This window comes from Sceloporus occidentalis, unplaced genomic scaffold (assembly GCF_023333645.1).
Source record: "Sceloporus occidentalis isolate IW3139 unplaced genomic scaffold, rSceOcc1.0.p SCAF_10, whole genome shotgun sequence".
NCBI classification, from domain to species: Eukaryota; Metazoa; Chordata; class Lepidosauria; order Squamata; family Phrynosomatidae; genus Sceloporus; species Sceloporus occidentalis.
In genome coordinates this window covers 17,398,694-17,417,784 of record NW_028316990.1, presented here as the reverse complement: position 1 = coordinate 17,417,784, position 19,091 = coordinate 17,398,694, and the positions used below count along the sequence as shown (strand labels likewise).

The window sequence follows — 19,091 nt, the reverse complement described above, 5'->3', positions numbered from 1 at the left end:
TTCTTTTTCCCTCCCGTAAACTATTGCAAACAGGCACTAAATCTTCTCCCAAGTTCTCATTATAATACAGCTTAATGACTTCAACCACAAATATTCAAATTACTACGTTAATACTCAGCAGGACAATCGTTTTTAAGTATATCAGTATTAAGAAATTAAACAGAAAATCGGTGACAATTGGTTCCACTTTCATTTTGAGCATATTGTGGTATTCTCTTAAATGTTGTTTACCCAGAGAAATAAAAGCTATTAAACATAGGCTGCTTCACTCCTAGAAAGACCCTGAGGCAAGAGAAAGTTAGTTTACAACAACAGGGTATAACTTAGATTACAGAACAACAGACATCATATAAATTTATACCATTCTCTGCAATTACATGCTTTCCGTATTTAAGTCTTAGCAATTTTCCTGCTTTTTAAAAGCCATTCATTCTAGCAAGCAACTTTAATTATCTGGATAATTCATTGCACACAGATGAATCCAATTTCAACATATGCAAACTATGTTTCCCCTTTAAAATGCTATTCCAGGCAAATGCAACAAGCAAGCTTATAAAGTTTAGAAGCTGTTTCGGTGTGTAGGGTGTGCTTGTGTTAAGTTATGAGCAGTTGTGTTCTTAAACTGGCCACATGTTTACTGCTTTAATAAAATAAGGTTTGATGCTGAAAAGGTATCACATCTCCTCTCAATCTTTTCTTCTCCAAGCCAAACATACCCAGCTCCCTAACCTGAAGGATGTATTGGGCCTTAAATTCTTGGCCGAGTGTGACTTCCATTTCCAGTATCATTGAAACTAAAGTCTCCCATTTCTGTGTCTCTTTCCTTTTTGAAGTCTTTTTCAGAGCTACCTAGATGGCTGCTTAGGAATTAACTAAAAATGGATAGGTCAAGTTTTATCACAACAGGGTTGTCTTTGTTTTGTTTTGATGAACAAGCTTGTTCTAGCTTATGTCATACTGGGAATGCAGTACCACAAATGTATACCTATATTCAACCACATTTTGCAAAATGTGTGCTTTTCATGTATTTCTTAAATATATGCATTTTATACACAAGCAGTTTTCTGCATCTGTTTTGACTAAAAGTAAAAATCTACGTCTCCAAAATATTGGATGGCATGAAAAAGGTATGGATAACACCAGTATGATAAGTCCTGTTCCATAGTCGTCAGAGATACTAAACAAGGTATTCTCACATTAAAATGTGAATCCAGCACATTTCTCAGCAATTCCTAGCATTAACCCAAAGATCAATGACCTGAACCAAAGATCAATGAGCTGTTCCCCATCCTTTGGGCTGCTTTGAAAGTCTGCATTACCCAGGATGATTTGAAAACTTCTCTATATATGTCATTTCATGCCTTCAAGTCATTTCTGACTTATGGTAACCCTAAAGATAACCTAGCATGCAATTTTCTTGGTGAGATTTGTTCAGAGAGGGTTTGCCTTTGCCTTCCTCTGAGGCCGAGAGAGTATGACTTCCTCCTGGTGCATTTCCATGGTTTAGTGGAGACACAAACCCTGATCTCCAGAGTCATAGTCCAATACTCAAACTACTACATTATGATTTGAAAACCTTTCTGTACCTCTATGTATATGCCAGAAAGGAAATATTTCCTCTCTTACTTGAATTTGGTTCTATAAAAAAGAAAGAAAATAAGCAATGTAACAAGAAGGCTCAGTGTAGAGCTGTCCTCAAAATGCAACCAGTCTGAATTTAAAATCTCATTGGATAAATGCAAGGCTGGAATCGTAATATTTGGTATCGTATTCTCTATGCTATCAGTTCTAAAGAAACTGCCCTCAAATTCTCATGAAACAGGACTAACCCGAGGCTGGCAACTCTTGCTGCCATTGCTCCAGTTGAATAAGCGCTAATCTGACCCTCTAGTGACAATCCTGTTTAACAACGGCAAGAAGACAAACATTATGGCTTCGCTCTCTTTAGTCAATGGCTGACCTAATTTGCTGCTAACAGAAGAAAACAAATGGAAGCTTCACAGGCTGTTAAGTTTCACAAAGTTGACCTCAGACTGAACAGTGGGCCTTCTCTCTCCATCAGGCCCTTAAAAATAAAGTAAAAACGATAAAAGCTGCATGCAGAACTTGGAAGTAACCCATAAAAAGCAATGACATTACATGCAAGGTATCATTTTTGGGGTGTGCATCAATAAGTAAAATCACTACTGATAACTGGCAACACATTTACAGTTTAGGATAGTGAGTAATATTTCCCGATTACTCCTGAAATGTTCATTTGTGGATTGTCATATTGGGACATTTGGAGCAGTTTTTGCATTTTAAGTGCTTTTTAAAAAGCAATTAAAATGTAACGAACGGGCAAGACTTTGTTAACATAGTAAGAACAAATTACCTCTTAAGTAACAACAAGCAATATAGCCAACTGCTTAGTGCACTGGCTAGGCATAATGGGAATAAATTAACTTTAAAATGTAACATCCCAAGATTGGATTCTGTTAGTGTCCAATATGCAGAAGAAGAAGAAAAAAAACACTCTTCATATTAATAAAAATACTTATATTCTGGCTTTGCAATTTATTTCTAAAACCTTATATCAAAATGGTGACCAACATGATAAAAACAGAAGAGGAACACAACATTATCTCTTGGAGATGACTATCATTATTCAACTAGCTCTAAAACCTGCTGGGACAAACAAAACATGATCCAATTGCCTTACACCAAAGTCAAGCTGTAAGACCATCCGGTGTTACATTCTCCCTTCCAACACATTGCAGCTATCAAGAATTACCTGTTGGATATTCAGGCTGCTGCCACACTGCAGAATTAATGCAGCTTGACATCGTTTCAACGGTCACGGGCTCCATCCTATCGAATCCTGGGATTTGTAATTTGCTGGGACACTAGAGTTCTCAGGGAAAACAGGCTAAATACCTCACAAACTACAAATCCCTCAATTCCATAGCATTAAGCCATGGCACTTAAAGTAGTGTTAAATTAGCATGAAGAATTCAAAGCCCTGTAGAGGGACGATGCCAATGGAGAAATAACTATTACAAGCCAGCCACCAGATCTGCCTCTTGGGACTTTTGCCACCTAAGGTAGTACTGCAATGACAGCTTTTAAGTAATGAAAATGAATCCACTAAAAACACAAAGTAATACTAAAAGGCATGTCCCTAGAGTTCCTTTAATATCAATGCCAAGTTATAACTTGAATTGTCTCTGCACTGGGGAGACGGAAACATGAAGGCATTATTACTATAGATGGCCTCTTCCCTCGTTCCTTTCTCTCTCTTTTTAGTTGTACAATTGGCCCTCCATATCCATAGATTCAACCATCCATAGCTTCAAAATATCCCTCCCACCAATAATCCAATGATTTTGCCATTATATAAGGGACACCATTTTATTATACCACTTTACATAAAGGAACTTGAGTATCCCCAGATTTGGGTATCCTGGAGGAGGGTGTCCTGGAACCAAACCCCTGTTGATATTAAGAACCCACTGTACAGTATTTGTTACATTTATAATTCTTGTAAAAATTTTCAAGGTACCTTAAATAGACCCTTTAAAATATGAATATGCTGTGCATAACTCTGTCCTTGCATTCACTGTAGGCTCCCATGAAAAGAAAGATGAAGTGTCCCAAAGAGGGAAACCAGCAAATATGGCTTCCATCCTTACTCCATTCGTGAAACCTTCTGTTTTTGCAAGAACACAGTTTGATACGACCCAGAGCTTTTACAAACGCAGATATGAAACTAGCATTCTCATATGGGTGGCTAGCTGCATTGCTCTGTTAAACACAGTCACTGTACTTAAACACAGCTCTTTCTCTGCACAGCATTTTCAATGGCCCTTAAGAATGAAAGAAAGGGCTCCGGAAGTTTTGGTTGAGCATGCATGGCAAAATGCCACTTTTAATAACAAAACATTTTCAGTAACATTACCTTGTTGATTTAAATCACCATTTTGTCAACAGTGTACTTTCAGACAATGGTTTCTCTAATGTCTGATGAAAAATTTAAGAGGTATCACATTCCTTTACCCGAGCATACGCCTAAGTGAAGCTCTGCATTTTGCTTGGATATAAAGATGGAGAATGCAAACAAAATATAACATCTAATTTACCAATTCCGTTTTCCATCTCACTGTTAAAATAAAAGCCATTATCGCAGGAGTTAAAATCTGTACACATTAGCACACACCGGTACAGTAATATTCTGATGTATAGAACTGGGGGAAATAAGGCCAAATATCAATATGAAATATTTCAATTTCAATGTCAATATCAAATATTTACACTTGAGAGTGTGAAAACTTTGAAAACTAGGGAACCAATTACACAAAAAACAAGGCACAAAAATGGTCATTAAGTGGTTATCTGGTGGAGAAAAACTGAAAAACTGGGACAGATACCCCTTTACATGGCTTTTTTCAGGAAGCATCCAGGAACACCATCTAAGACAGAATGAAGCTTCTAGTTTAATTAGAACTGGGAGACATGCAGCTCCCTTAATCCAAGAGTTTCACTATCATGCAATCTGATTTCAGGCCCAACTCAAACCATGTATTATGAGCTTTGGCCCAACCACAAAAGACCCCTTTTATTCCCTTTACAGACACCAGAAAAATGTTTACCTAATGCAAGAAAGAAACTTGACTGCCATGCACTTATCTCACATGCGTTGCCAATTTCGGGGGAATTTAATTCATTTCTTTCCGGGGATTCTGACTGAATATTCCGGTAAATATTGGGGAATTCCAAGGATTTTGGTAAAACATTCCAGTGAATATCTTCGAGGCTTGTTGGCAACACTGTCCCCCATATCAACTACAAATGCCTTAGGAGCCCTTGGAAATGTAGTGCAGTTTACAAATTTCAAAATAGAAAAGGGCTAGGAACTCTGCGACCAAAGTTTATGGTACGCCGTGGGGCACATTTCTGCTATTGAACAAGAAGAGGTAAAATTGTCCAGGGCTTATGCCAAGAACCTCAAGTGCACCTGAAATGCCCGACTGGATCCCAGCCCATCTTAAGAAATAAAAGCAATTAAGATCACTAATTGAAACCTCAGCTTATGCGCTCAGCCACATCTAGAAGCTCCACATCTTTCCATGTGGTGGATTCCCAAGATGCATCAGCCTTTAAACCCTGTTTGGAGCAGGATCCTTCCCCCAACTAAAAACTTAGCCTTTTGTTGCATGACAATAGTACAGATCAACTCAAACAACTCCTGGAGGAAAAAATTAACTTAGTAAGCTATTATTTCTCTCTTTTCCCACTTCCTCCAGGAAAATTACAACCCACAGCTTTTTATTTCATGATTGCTCTAAATATTAATGCCCCCCCCCCCCTTTTGCTGTATAAGACAAAGCATGGTTTTTTTGTCTTTGAGTTGGGGGGAAATGCCTTTTATGAAAATGAAGTTTAAGTGAAGGTACGCTTTTCATGCCCACAGCAAAACAGAGCAGGAGGGGGTAGTAGCTCCTCAACAGCTTCCTCTTCAGATGTGGAAATCTCTGCACAGCTCCTCTGCGAACAAGTCACTGCAGAACAGAGTACTAATTAAGCATTAAGGAAAAAAACAAAATTAGTTGCATGTTTTAAATCTCCTTTTGGCAAGTACAATAGTGCAATATTAATACAAACGGTTTCATAAAATTAAAAAGACATATTTCATCGCCAGTGAAATTAGAAGACTGTTTTGTCAGCTAAAGTTGGCTGGAACCTCCAAGCATTAAACCAACACTATTTTCTCAGAGTCAGGGAAAGCAGTGCAACTCCAAGACAAAAAATGAAGAGGGAAGCCAACCAGCATTTCCTTGAATGATTTACTATTTATTATTCTATTTACACACATTACAGTGACAGAGGGGAATTTATTTATTAACATATCCTAGCATCCAAAAAGCTAGATGTTTAAAAATTGTCCCTTTTTAAAAAAGGAAATACTAGAAGCAGTGCAACGGCACATCTACACCATAGATGTTCAACCATTTACTTTCTCTCCAAGAAACACAGAACACAACACTAGACTGATATACAGAAGTGAGGAAAAAAGGCATCTCATAGTTTCAATGTAGTTTGCCAGCAGTTCCTTTTCCCCCCATACTTAACCACAAAATTATGAAGATGACAATGCCAGGCAATGGTTCCATCACATAAAGAATAAGATAATTCCATCCCACCAACCCACCCCATAAGGACATTTTCAGGCCCGATAAGTACAGTAAGTATACCCCTCCAACTATCCAGATAAAGTTACACTAGAAAATAAGGCAGAAAATCCTACAAGCATTTCTCCTCTATTCCTCCCATCTTCATGACAGCAAGAACAGAATAATAAATTGAATTAATATACAGTTTACTATCCTTTCACAGCACCCCAAATCTACTGTTTGATGCAGATACCTAATGATATGACCGTCCCTATCCCTGGATATCACAATGGCACTACATTCAGCGCTGGACACTTCTAATGATCTGGTTCTCTAACTGTACAAATGCATCTGATCTTACCACTCATAAAGTGTTTTAGCCTGACAGCTGGTCCAGCGGGAACAAAGAATATGCTCAGGTAGCAGAGACAGCCAACAAAAACAGGGCCACGAAATGTGAAGCAGACTACATAGAGCCAAATATTTCTATGTGCAAAATGCTCAGTAGATTTTGGAAATGGACAGAAGCACCGATGACTGATGAATGGATGGGTAAGACCACAGAGTTTGCCAAATTGCCAATTTTTGTGGGTTTTAAAGGACAAGCCAAGTGAGGATTTGTGGCAGATTGGAAGCCATTTATGGGCTTTTTGAGTAATAAGAACATGACCAAAGTAGTAATTTGTGGGTAGGGATACTAACAATACTAACAGGATTATTTGGTTGGACCTGTAATAGAGCAATTATTTTTCTTCTATTTTAGATTCTGTTTTTCAATCATTACAGTTTGGATCAGTGGGTCTGTGCCCTTTTGTGTCTTAGTTAGCTACTGTTAAATAGTGTTTTAACATTGTATATTAGTGTGTGTGTGTGTGTGTGTGTGTGTGTCTGTGTGTGTGTGTAGACACACACGTGTCATTATATATGTATCTATTTTTTCCTGTTTATTTTAATGTTTTCTTTAAACACCTTTTTTATATTTGGGATATTTAGTACTTTGGCTGTGGATTGTATTGCCTTCAACACCAACAAAAAAGATTTCATTACAAGTGCAATTACTGAACCTTGTGGCCTCGGTGTAATTTTATGTATTACAAGTTGGCTTGCATTGTGAGTTTCAGCCAAAGTTGATAGAGTTCAATAACTTGACTAACCATCCATGTATACTCCTCATTACCCAAGTAATAGATTTCTCAAAGAGAAGGCGATGCAAGAAACATTTCTAGGATTATCTCAAAACGGAAACTATCATGTTTCAACACAAACATCATGAACTCATAATAGAGAGTTTAATCCCAGAAGGACATGGAATGGGTGGGGTAAGAACACAACCAAAACCCAAAAATTATGAAGGGTGGTAACATTGATCTGAATATACTACGAGGCCATCTGAGCAATCATAGATTTTGTAAATAGATTTTGCAGATACAGTTGTTTATGGGGATCTTCCTCCAATAGTGCAGAAAATTTGAAGCAAACATTTAGGAACTGACTAAATGGGACTTTGGCACATTTTATTCTCATGCATTACTGAATACAAATAGCAAGATTTGGAAGGTTGCTTAGAACACCCTTAATGTATTTCTTAAAACATGTGTTGTTTGCTACCAAGACCCTACTCCAAATTAAGGATTACCTAGTGGCATTTAAAGCATTTGCTTACATTCAGTTTTTCAGGCACTAAACCTCAGCAATGCAAAATACGACAAATTCATTTTAAATATTTGATGCCTTTAGTCAAATGTTTTTTGCAGCATCTGTACTCCATTGGATCCAATGGGGAAAAAACTGCTCAGCATCTGCCCCATGGGAGATTCCAAAACACAACTCTCACGGTTGTATTCCTCATTGCCTCTGCCTACCAAAGAGCAAATTTGGGTACCAAGATTCTCATAGGAAGGATCCAGTGGGGTTTTTAGTTACTAAGCAAAATGATAAACTGACATTCTTCAAAAGAATATTTCTTACTACATGATCTGGGCTGAAGAGAGGACATTAATAAACACCAGCTATCACCCTCTAAAAGCATTTTTGCAGCCCAAGGACAAGTTTAGTTTAGACTATCCTCTCCTCCAGGTTTTAGACTCCTTTCCATCCTAATCAAGCCCCCATTTATATTACCTCTAGCCTACGTTTAAAGATCTGCCAACATAAACTATTCAAAACTCTGGAATGAAAACAGAATTCATAATTGATTTTTACTTGCAATTTTAATAATCTCTGGCTCTATACTAGTTTTGCGGATCTCCCTTAATCCAGCAATTTGATCACATCTGCCACTTTGGTTCCAATGACTGCATTCCAATTCATTTTCTCTGTGCATTTGTCTGCATTCTGACAAGCCTAAAAGAAAATTTAACACAAATATTACACTAAGGTATTTCTCCATATCAGATGCACTATTTACAAGTTGCTTTTTCCCCCCCTCTCCTTTTAGGCATCCAGCATTGCCTCAAAGTCTTCCCAGCCCACAAGGCCAAATGGAAAAAGGACAAAGGAAAGCACCTTTGTAAAGCTATTTCAAAATTACATCTTATCCTCAGCCAAGTTTTTTAAAGCAGCAGTGACAAAAAACAAACAAACAAACCCACCAGTTTAAGGGGAAAAAAAGAAAAAGAAAACAAAACTACTGGCAGCTTCATTTCATGTGGCCCATCATGATATCAAAAATCAATTCAATTATGCTGAGACAAATTCAAAACAATCCAAAATCATATAATTATGAATAACCCCAAAAGCAAGGAAAGTGGGGTTTATGGAGAAACATAAGCCTGGATTAATATACCGGTAGTTATTTTGTTTGAACTCGAGATCTTGGCTGTGACACATATGGTTTATTTCCTCCTCTGAACATCCATCACTTTGAGAACTCCTTGTGACACAGAAAGAAGAGCTGGCATTTGAGAGTCTAAACCTCCTTCTCCACTTTGCATATGCATTCTTTTTCAGGGATCCTGGCCATTGTGTGTATATTCTCTTTCATATATACACAAGGAAATGAAGGAGCAATAGCAGCTGACAGAGTATCTAAAAGTGATATGATGCAGTTAGATGAAATATTTCATTTCCATCTCTTCCATTTCACAATACAGTGGTTCCGCCATATCTGCGGGTAACCATCCATAGATTGTACCATCCACGGATTGCACCATCCCACAGTGGTCAATGGTTGTGCATGCATGCCTGCCTGCATGCAGCCATGCTGATACAAACGTGTGCACATTGCTGCCCATTGACTAATAAAGGCTCCCACGTTGTTGTGTTTTCCATCTGCAAGACTGAAACCCACAGATGGCAAGTGCCCACTGTATATAAATATCCTCAAAGGACAAATGCAAGCTGAAGAGCTAGGAAACAATACACATCCACAAAGACAATGTTTCCCCGTCGCTTTGAAATTCAGTACTTTATGGAAAGAAACCCAGTGGCATCCAGGTGCACAGAGGATACTGCACAACATTCCTTTGGTAACACTATACTACTTCTCTTTATTAGAATTGGTGTATGTTGCAATCCAATATTGAAGTATTTAGAAGGTTTTTGCTGTGCCTGTAGAGAAAAGGAGATCATTTCTAGAATTTCAGTAGCACCATGAAGTGCTCTTGCATTCTGTTTTAAAATCCTTGCATTGGCTGCAAGAGATAAAGTCTATGGACATAGTGAGCCTCCACATGATCAAGGACATGCATGCTTCCAATAAACCTTAGAAGACAAAATATGTTTAGAAAACAAGTATTATCTAAACTAACATGATCTGTCTTTATCTTAAGTTAGAAACCCAGCGCAACAGTTAACTACATTTGTGCTTAATTCTGTCAGGAAGGTTTGCCAATAAAGTTGAATTCAATTTATCCACTGAGATTAGTTCATATACCCCACTATATCTGAACTTGAGCACTGGCAATTAAAATATGAAATAGCCCATGTCAAAAACAATCTTTGTTTTGGTAAACTTTGAAGGGTTTTGATGTCTTTTCAGTTTTTTGCTTTATTTTTTTCCAAAGGACAATACAGCCCTCTAGTGGAAAAATATACTACATAAAGTTTATTTAGTAAGTTATTTTAGCAATTTTTATTCTCTAGTAAAAGGCAAGAAACACAAGGTAATACAGTTAACGTAAGTTAATTTAGCAATTTTTATTCTCCCTTTCTCTATACCAGACACAGCTAATAGAAATAAACATTCAATAATATTAAAGCCATTTAAGAATACAATCTACATTATTTTCCAGCTAAGGTGCAAATACACAAGACCACACTTTTCACAACATAGAAGATATTCTCAACAATAGCTTTTAAATATCCATATGGAAACAAGACCTTGCATTGCATTTTATTAAAAACCTGAACCTTACATTGCATTTTATTAAAAACCTGAATCTCATATTCTTTCAAATCTTCACACATTTCTTTTCTTTGCTCTTCTTGCATTTGTAAAAATTCAACTGATTTAAATACTTGGCCCTGAAAATACTGGTGGTAAGAAGCCGCAGGTAATCAATGGTAATGACTTTTCCCCCTTTCTCATTTTGTTAAAAAGACAATGATTAGATTTATTTATATCTCCCCTTTCTGTGAGTAAAGTCTGGGACTCACAGTGGCTTACAATAGGTAACCAAGCACAAAAAGTTAAAATATATATCCATAAAATGAAAACCAGTTCATAGCTATTAAAAACAAACACATAAAACGCAAATCAACAATTCTGCAAGGCTCAGTCCCTTGAGGAGCCACTCTTCCAAAGCTGAACAGCTGAACTAAAAGAAGTTCCAGTCTAACTTCTCTGGGAAGGGAGTGCCAAAGCCTAAGAGCAACCACCAAGAAGGTGGTTGCCATGAATCAAGGTCAATTCAAAAACAGGTAACAACAACAACATCATATTAAGCACCTTGTTTTACAGCAGAAGTCTGTAAGAGTTTTGGCAACACAGCAGCAAATTCTTTGGCAATGCAAAAAATAGCGGGCCACTACATTGGGATGTACAGTGTCCACCTATGCCACTGTATTTAATAGGACTTGAGCATCCACTGATTTTGGTATGTATGGTGGGAGGGGAAAGGTCCTGGAACCAAACCACAATGGATACGAAGGGCCCAATGGATATTTAACAATATAAATTCATGAACTCAGGTTGAGTCTCTTGCTATTAATTTTAAATGTAATATTGACCCACCTATTCCTGAATTGGCACCAGTAATCACAACCACTTTTCCACTCATGTCACGGCCTTGAAGAATTTCCATCGCAGTGGTGTTTCCATCATACTTCTGTTTCGTGTTGGGTTTCATTGGGTTATCATCCACTGTAAATGCTAGCCTCGGGTCAAGGTATGTCGTCCTTTTGTTTATATGGCTTAAGAGAAAGGAGAAGAGGTTTTCCACATCAATGTCTTTTATTTCAGTTACCATAAAAACACTGGAGACTATTTAACAGTCACACATTTTCACAACATTCTCAGTTTTATTCATGCTACCATATGGATCTTATCAGACTCTCAGTCTTAAAGCAATGAAAAGAATCATTATTTCGTTCACACTAATTTTGACAGTTTTTAATTATTTCACAGCCCTGAAAAACACAAAATCAAGTTCTTGGTGGTGCCTCATATCATGATTTCTAATTGTTGTTGAACCCACCACAAAGTAGCCTGGAACTATGTTCTTATATCTACAGTGAGTACATCACACTCACTGAAGTCAATTCAGATCAACCATTCCTTGGTCCCTAACTTTTATATCTAAGTATTTTTATTTGTATTATGTTCCCTTCTCCTTTTGTGTCATGTCTTTTTAGATTGTAAGCCTGAGGGCAGGGAACCGTCTAATTAAAAAGACTGTATGTACAGCGCTGTGTACATTTACAGCCCTTTATAAATAAAGGTTAATAATAATAATAATAATAATAATAATAATAATCCAACAGAATTTCCTCCAAATAACCGCTATTGGCACTCCTAAGTTTGAGTCACTCGCTTTGGGTGACCAATTGTACATACATCTAATCCAGCAAAATCTTGCTCAGTATTTATGACATTTTGTTGGTTCTAATAGAAGAGCAAAGATTGCGAATCTCCTTTTTATGACAAACAGAGCTTCTTTTCTTGCTGTGAATGAGAAACATAAAGAAACTGTCCACCACATCTTCTCAAGGGGCAGGAATAATATAGAAATCATTATGACAGAAATAGACCAGTGTTGTAAGACATTGCAAACATGGTTGAGTAAAGCAGACATTTATTATTATTATTATTTGGCAATTAGAAGTAAACCGTGCTGTGCAATAGACCGCTCCTCTTTCTGTTTATGTTGCTAACACGGTTATCATAAAACATCATGCCCTGTGATCTTTCAATTTAAATAAGCAATTTTTCCTCTGTAATAAAATCAGGTTTGCATTAGTCACAAGATTTGCACTAAAATGCAATATACATATTGCATATACATGGACTCACATGTTGCTCCTCTCAGCAAATAAATACATCTATGCAGTTGTGCAACCAACAGCAACCCACTTTGTACAGTACTATACAGGTATAACATTCATCGGCTCTACTGACCATTTCAAATGATAACCAGAACCCATTAGTTAAGTCAGAACAGAAGTCTAATATATGGTTTCTAGGTAAAAAATAAATAAATGTTAAGCAAACTTTGTACCCATTTTCTTCATTTTCTAGTTACTGAAACTCCACATCTGACTGACACCTCCTTTTTCTCTTTTAAAGTTGGCTCCCAGACTTGAGAGTCAACTTGAATCTTCAAGTAGAGACTTGAGACTTGGAGTAAGAGACTTAGACCCCATACAGACAGGCCAAAGTAAAGCTGCTTCGTGTCACTTTGGAGGTATGCTGTTTAAATGATGCAGGCGTACTAAGAGCCTGGAAGCCACGCCAAAACCACAATCCAGTCTTAAGGACTGGAGCACAGCTTTGGTGCAACTTTAGCTTTAGCACAGCTTCCAGATTCTTAGTACACATGCATAATTTAAACAGCATACCTCCAAAGTGACTTGAAGCAGCTTTATTTTGGTCTGTCTGTATGGGGCCTGAAATACATCACTGGGCACTACATGTCAGCCATGGGTGTAAAGCATGTCCCATTACTGTGCAAAAAACACTTTTCTGGAAAACATTCTCAAGTCATATACCAGATGAAAAACAACAACTGCACTGTCCCTTTACTCAACTTGTGTGCAAGAGGACATTTGCAAACCAGGGCCATGAAAATCGTGAATTTGTGGGTGCATCAAGCTTGGGGGCCACTGACTCTTGTAGTCATGCAGAATAGTTCTCACTTACTCAACAAAGTAGATCTGTCCATTTGCATCTGTTTCCTGCTCCCAGCCATATGGCAAATCTAGAAAAAAGAAGAAAAGAATGACTTTTGGTAGCCTTTTAAGAACAACTTATGTTTTTCCAGCACAACTGGTACAGCTATGCAATCTCATCTTCAGTTGAAGAAGATGCTAAACAAAGAACAGAGAACACACACACACACACACAAATCCATTAAAACCCAAGTAGAGACACTGTGACACTAGAGTAAATGGTAATCAAAGAAGGGCATTAATTTATCTTAAACCTTAACTTTGTACACAGGCGACAAGATAAAATTTTAATTTTAAGTCCAAAAACATTTTTTTCCAGATGAAGTGTTCCAGATTAAATGGTATGAGGACCACTATCTACATTTTTCTGTGAGACAAGTATACAAATCATGTTTTCTGAGCATTTAATAACTCCGTCCATATTCATTTTTCTGTTCACAACCCACCAAGCTGATAACTTGTAGAGATAGCACTAAATGTACTGTCATGAATTTCTGTTTAACAGGAACTTTCACTGCTTTTTCAATATTTAATTGGAAAACCCACAAAGAGATCGACAGATTAACTAGCATGGAAAATACAGCAAAAACCAGACACCGACCTCCAGCAACTCGCTTTCGTTTCCCAGATTTAGGATGGTCCCACTGAGTTCTCTCCTCCAGGTGACTGAAAGAAAATAATTTAAGAACATCTTAAACAACTATTTTTTTTCAACAATGCAATGGAAAGAAAAAGATGTCATCAGTCTTTGGAAGAAAGCAATGTAAGTAAGAGAAAAGGGGCTGACTGGAAATTCGTATCAACCAATCTGCAGAAAATGAAACACGATCCTCTCCGATTATATCAGTTAGCCCTAAAGACTTGTTTAAAGGTATGCCAGTCTACAAGGGAAATCTTTATTAAAGCAAAAAGCAAAATATGGACCACTCAAATACCTTTCCTTTAACGGTTGTCACTTAAAAGCTATAGAGAACATGGAAAAGGCTGGAGCGCAGGTTCAGAGATGCAAGAGATAATTGCAGTGAGGACAAAACTTAGATTTGAATGAGAGAGCTTTCAAAAAGGAGTATCTGCTACAGATCTGGATCCTGCTTCCCAACAAAGGTTAAGTAGCCCCACTTGATATCGACTTGCCTGTCCCTCTGCAAGAACTGCTTGGTTGGGTCATCCAATAGTGATTATGCCTTTTATTTTTCCATACTTGTGTCTTGGAGATATAGGCAGCTGTGCACAGGCAACCCAAATCCAAACACAGAAATCCAAATACAGGCATACTTCAGTTAACCAAGTACATGTGCTCCTGGGCATTACTTCTTTAACAAAAACCTTGGTATCAGTGGCAGAAATAACATGGAAAGAACAGGGATATGTTCCTGTGTCACAAACAAGAACAGCAGCTTGCACATATTTCACCAGACTTTTATTCAGAACTAAAGATATGCACATGTAAAATGAGACAACCAAGTCAGGTAAGCAAATAAGATACAAATAAGTATCTTCCAGAGACTACTTACAGCTTCTTCTGAAATCCATCCAAGAATGTTTGTTTTTTCCACCAGTCACATTTCTAATAACTTTAATTTCCTTTTTAATATGCACATTAATATCCACTCTTGACTTGACTCTGTTTTGCTGTTCTTGCATGCATGTTAAGAGATTTCAAAGGCAGATGCTATTTACATTGCCTGTTGCAAGAAGTCATAAATGGCTATAGTTGGGTCAACTATCTATATTAGAATACTGCTCTTTCCTGGTTCAAGATGTACTGCATTGCTTATTACAGACACGCTTCTCCCTGCAAGTCAACCAGACTTGCACCAGACTCTCAATGCTGATACTGCGAAAAAATAGCTAGATAGATAGAAGACAAGGGAGCTAGGCAGGCATAAAGATGCTTCTTTCTCAGAGGCTCTGTTAACCAAAGTGCACAACTGCTAACCCAACCACTAGTTAAACATATAAAGAAAAATGGTGTGTGGAAATGGCTTCACTTTTTTAACAATCACACTAAAACCCAGAATGGATTCACCTAACCCCACTCCCATGGAAGCCACCATTGTGAAATAGTAAGTAAACAGATTCACCTCTGGCTACAGTCTTTTTCTCCATGTTGAGGTCACCATGGCCATGTTGTTGTGCGCCTTCAGATCATTTCTAACTTATGGCAACCGTAAGGTGAACCTGCCACTGGATTTTCTTGGCAAGATTTTTTCAAAGGGGATTTGCCTTCTCTTCCTTTGAGGCTGAGAGAGTGTGACTTGGTCATGGGCACCCAGTGGGTTTACATGGCTGAGCAGGGATCTGAACCTTAGTCTCCCGAGTCATAGTCCAACGCTCAAACCACTCCACCACATACAGATATACAAATTAGTAGTTGGCAGGGAAAGAGGAAATGTCCTAACTGAACAGCGGAACCACAATAAGTTTTTTAAAGACATTTAACATGAGAGCAAGCTTTCCGATTTATCACCCTGGATAGGACACATGATAAATTCTCAGTCTCAAAATGACGTTTCTCTAAGTACTATACGCTTTTTCATTTGCTCATTATCAGGTTGTAAGACTTTTCCTTCCTGAGTTGAAGCAAGCTTGTCTTTTGTGTAAAGTAACTAAAGTCTGTGCATATTTTAACTGCACATTTATGGTGGTAGTTGTGCCTTCAAGTCACTTTTGACTTGTGGTGCCCCCAAGGCAACCCTATGATGGGGTTTTCTTGGCAAGGTTGGTTCAGAGAAGGTTTGCTATTGCCTTCCCCTGAGGCTGAGAGAGTGTGACTTACCCAAGGTCACTCAGTGGGTTTCTTGGCTGAGTTGGGTATCAAATCCTGGTCTCCAGAGTCATAGTCCAACATTTAAACCACTATAAACCCCTCTCTATATATAAAAAGGGCCAGTATGGCATAGGGCAGTGATGGCCAACCTATGGCACGCGTGCCAGAGGTGACACTCAGAGCCCTCTCTGTGGGCACATGTGCCGTCGCCCCAGCATAGAGTTTGCCAGAGTTTGTTACTAGAAAGCCAGAGGGGCATGGCACTTTGCAATAAATAAGTGGGTTTTGGGTTGCAGTTTGGGCACTCAGCCTCTAAAAGGTTCACCATCACTGGCATAGGGTCACCATATGCTGGAAATCACTTGACGGCACACAACAACAACAACAACAACAAATACACACACATACAAACAGCTTTTCCCTCTGAATTGTACTGCCAGCATCGCAGAAGCATGCATTTCTGAGGCCATACCAACCAAGTAAATTATGAAGTCGAAGGCTTTCGCAGCCAGCATCCATAGTTTTTAGTGGATTTTTTGGGCTATGGAAGAATTTATCCCTGACGTTTCGCCGGCATCCGCGGCTGGCATCTTCGGAGGTATATGTTTGACTTTTAAGGGGCTGCAAGGCTCCCTGCGGTTTCGCTGGCAATAGAGGAACACTGCTGTTCAATGAGAAGACAATGTGATTGATTGGCATTATCACCATTATTAATAATACATAATGTTTAGAGGATTAGCTAGACCACTGCCATTCAACCCATGCATTTTTTACTCAGAAAGAAGTTCCTGCAGCAATGCTTCCCATACTAAATGGGATCATCAGGCTATCTAGCCAAGGAGACTCAAGCTAGAAATGGGCAGCATGCAATGAGCAAACTATGTGTAGTCTCCCGAGGCTTTTGTTTCACCCCAAGACCTTCTCCCTAACTTACACATACCAAGAGGACCCTGGTTTCTTTCTAGATGCCGCCCTCGTATTCCTTCCAACCTTCCCAAACCACCAGCAAGGTCTCTGTAGAAAGGCTAATGGGATTACAACCACAACAGGAACTTTTGAACTCAGTCACACTCTCTCAGCCTCAGAGATTGGCAATGGCAAACCTCCTCTGAAGAAACCTGCCAAGAAAGCCCTGAGACAGGTCCCTCTTAGGGTCGCCATGAGTCAGGAATGACTTGAAGACAAGAGGTACTAAAACCAATGACAGGACTTGCCCATAGGGAGACATTGGAGAAGACTTGGCTATACAGAATCATTGGGGAATATTTACCCATAGGGAACCATTGGGAAATACTGTCCCATAAGGAACCCTGTTCCATTGAGAATCATTAGTGAATACTGTCCCATAGGGGACCATTAGGGAATGTTTGCCCATAGGGAATCATTGGGGAATATTGTCCCATAGGGAACTATTGGGGAATATTTACCCATAGGGAATCATTGGGGAATACTGTCCCATAGGGAACCATTGGGGAATACTGTCCCATAGGGAACCCTGTTCCATTGAGAATCATTAGTGAATACTACCCCATAGGGAACCATTAGGGAATGTTTGCCCATAGGGAATCATTGGAGAATACTGTCCCATGGGGAGCCATTAGGGAATGTTTGCCCATAGGGAATCATTGGGAAATACTGTCCCATAGGGAACCATTAGGGAATGTTTGCCCATAGGGAATCATTGGGAAATACTGTCCCATAGGGAACCATTAGGGAATGTTTGCCCATAGGGAATCATTGGAGAATACTGTCCCATGGGGAGCCATTAGGGAATGTTTGCCCATAGGGAATCATTGGAGAATACTGTCCCATAGGGAACCATTAGGGAATGTTTCCCATAGGGAATCATTGGGGAATACTGTCCCATAAGGAACCATTGGGAAATGTTTGCCCATAGGGAATCATTGGAGAATACTGTCCCATAAGGAACCATTAGGGAATGTTTGCCCATAGGGAATCATTGGGGAATACTGTCCCATAAGGAACCATTAGGGAATGTTTGCCCATAGGGAATCATTGGAGAATACTGTCCCATAGGGAACCATTAGGGAACGTTTGCCCATAGGGAATCATTGGGGAATACTGTCCCATAGGGAACCCACACTAGCCGATAAAGAATGGTGAGAGAATACCTGCCCATAGGGAAACATTGAATACTTGCCCAATATTTCCCTATAGGGTCTATCTATGCCCTATGGGACAGTATCCCCCAATGGTTCCCTAATATCCCCCAGTGATTCTTTATGGGCAACTATTCCCCAATATATCCCTGTGGGCAGGCATTCTCCAGTAGCCTCTCTCTGGGCAAGGACGAGGGTGGCTTTCCTCCTCCACAGCTCCCCTAGCAGCAGCCTCTCCTGACAACAGCCCTGCCAGGTAGGACACAGCCAGGACCACTCACTTGGCGTAGTAGACCCATCCGTCCTTGGTGGTCCTCTCCTCCCATCCGGGGGGCAGCTCCTCTTCGCTGTCGGTGTCGTCCAGCCCCGCGTACTTCAGCGCAGCCATCCCTCCAGAGAACCAGAAAGAAGGCAACCTGCTTCTATCCAACGCGGAACCTTCTTCTCTCGACTCAGTTGCTGCTCCAGCCGCTTTTGAAAGTGGACCAGGCGCCGCTTCCGGTCTCCTTCCGCCAATCGCAGGCCGCGCAGCGCGCAAGGCCCGATGGGAAATGTAGTCTCTGGGAGAGAAAAGCACGTGGTTTTGTATTGGGAAGGAACTGATGATGGGTAAAAGGGCAGAAGTTGAGAGGAAGGCAGTTTGCTTTTGGGGGGGATAAAAAGATGTAATAAAAAGAGGAGGTTTGCCTATTAATGTTGTTATTATTATTATTATTATTATTTGCA

General features: G+C 39.2%; 1 protein-coding gene across 5 annotated transcripts in view; it reads right to left on the bottom strand.

Annotated features, from left to right (window-relative positions):
- LOC149305990 (WW domain-containing oxidoreductase) overlaps window positions 1-18,801 on the bottom strand; it is a 415,139-nt gene extending 396,338 nt beyond the window's left edge. For all 5 annotated transcript variants that reach the window (XM_089476738.1, XM_089476739.1, XM_089476740.1 and 2 more), the window contains exons 1-4: window positions 18,647-18,801; window positions 14,077-14,141; window positions 13,447-13,504; window positions 11,323-11,501 (exon numbers count right to left, since the gene is read on the bottom strand). In XM_089476738.1, coding sequence (XP_089332864.1) covers window positions 11,323-11,501; window positions 13,447-13,504; window positions 14,077-14,141; window positions 18,647-18,753 — 409 coding nt within the window. In that variant the 5' untranslated portion in view covers window positions 18,754-18,801. The remainder of the gene's footprint in view (window positions 1-11,322; window positions 11,502-13,446; window positions 13,505-14,076; window positions 14,142-18,646) is intronic.
- Between the last annotated feature and the right edge of the window lie 290 nt (window positions 18,802-19,091).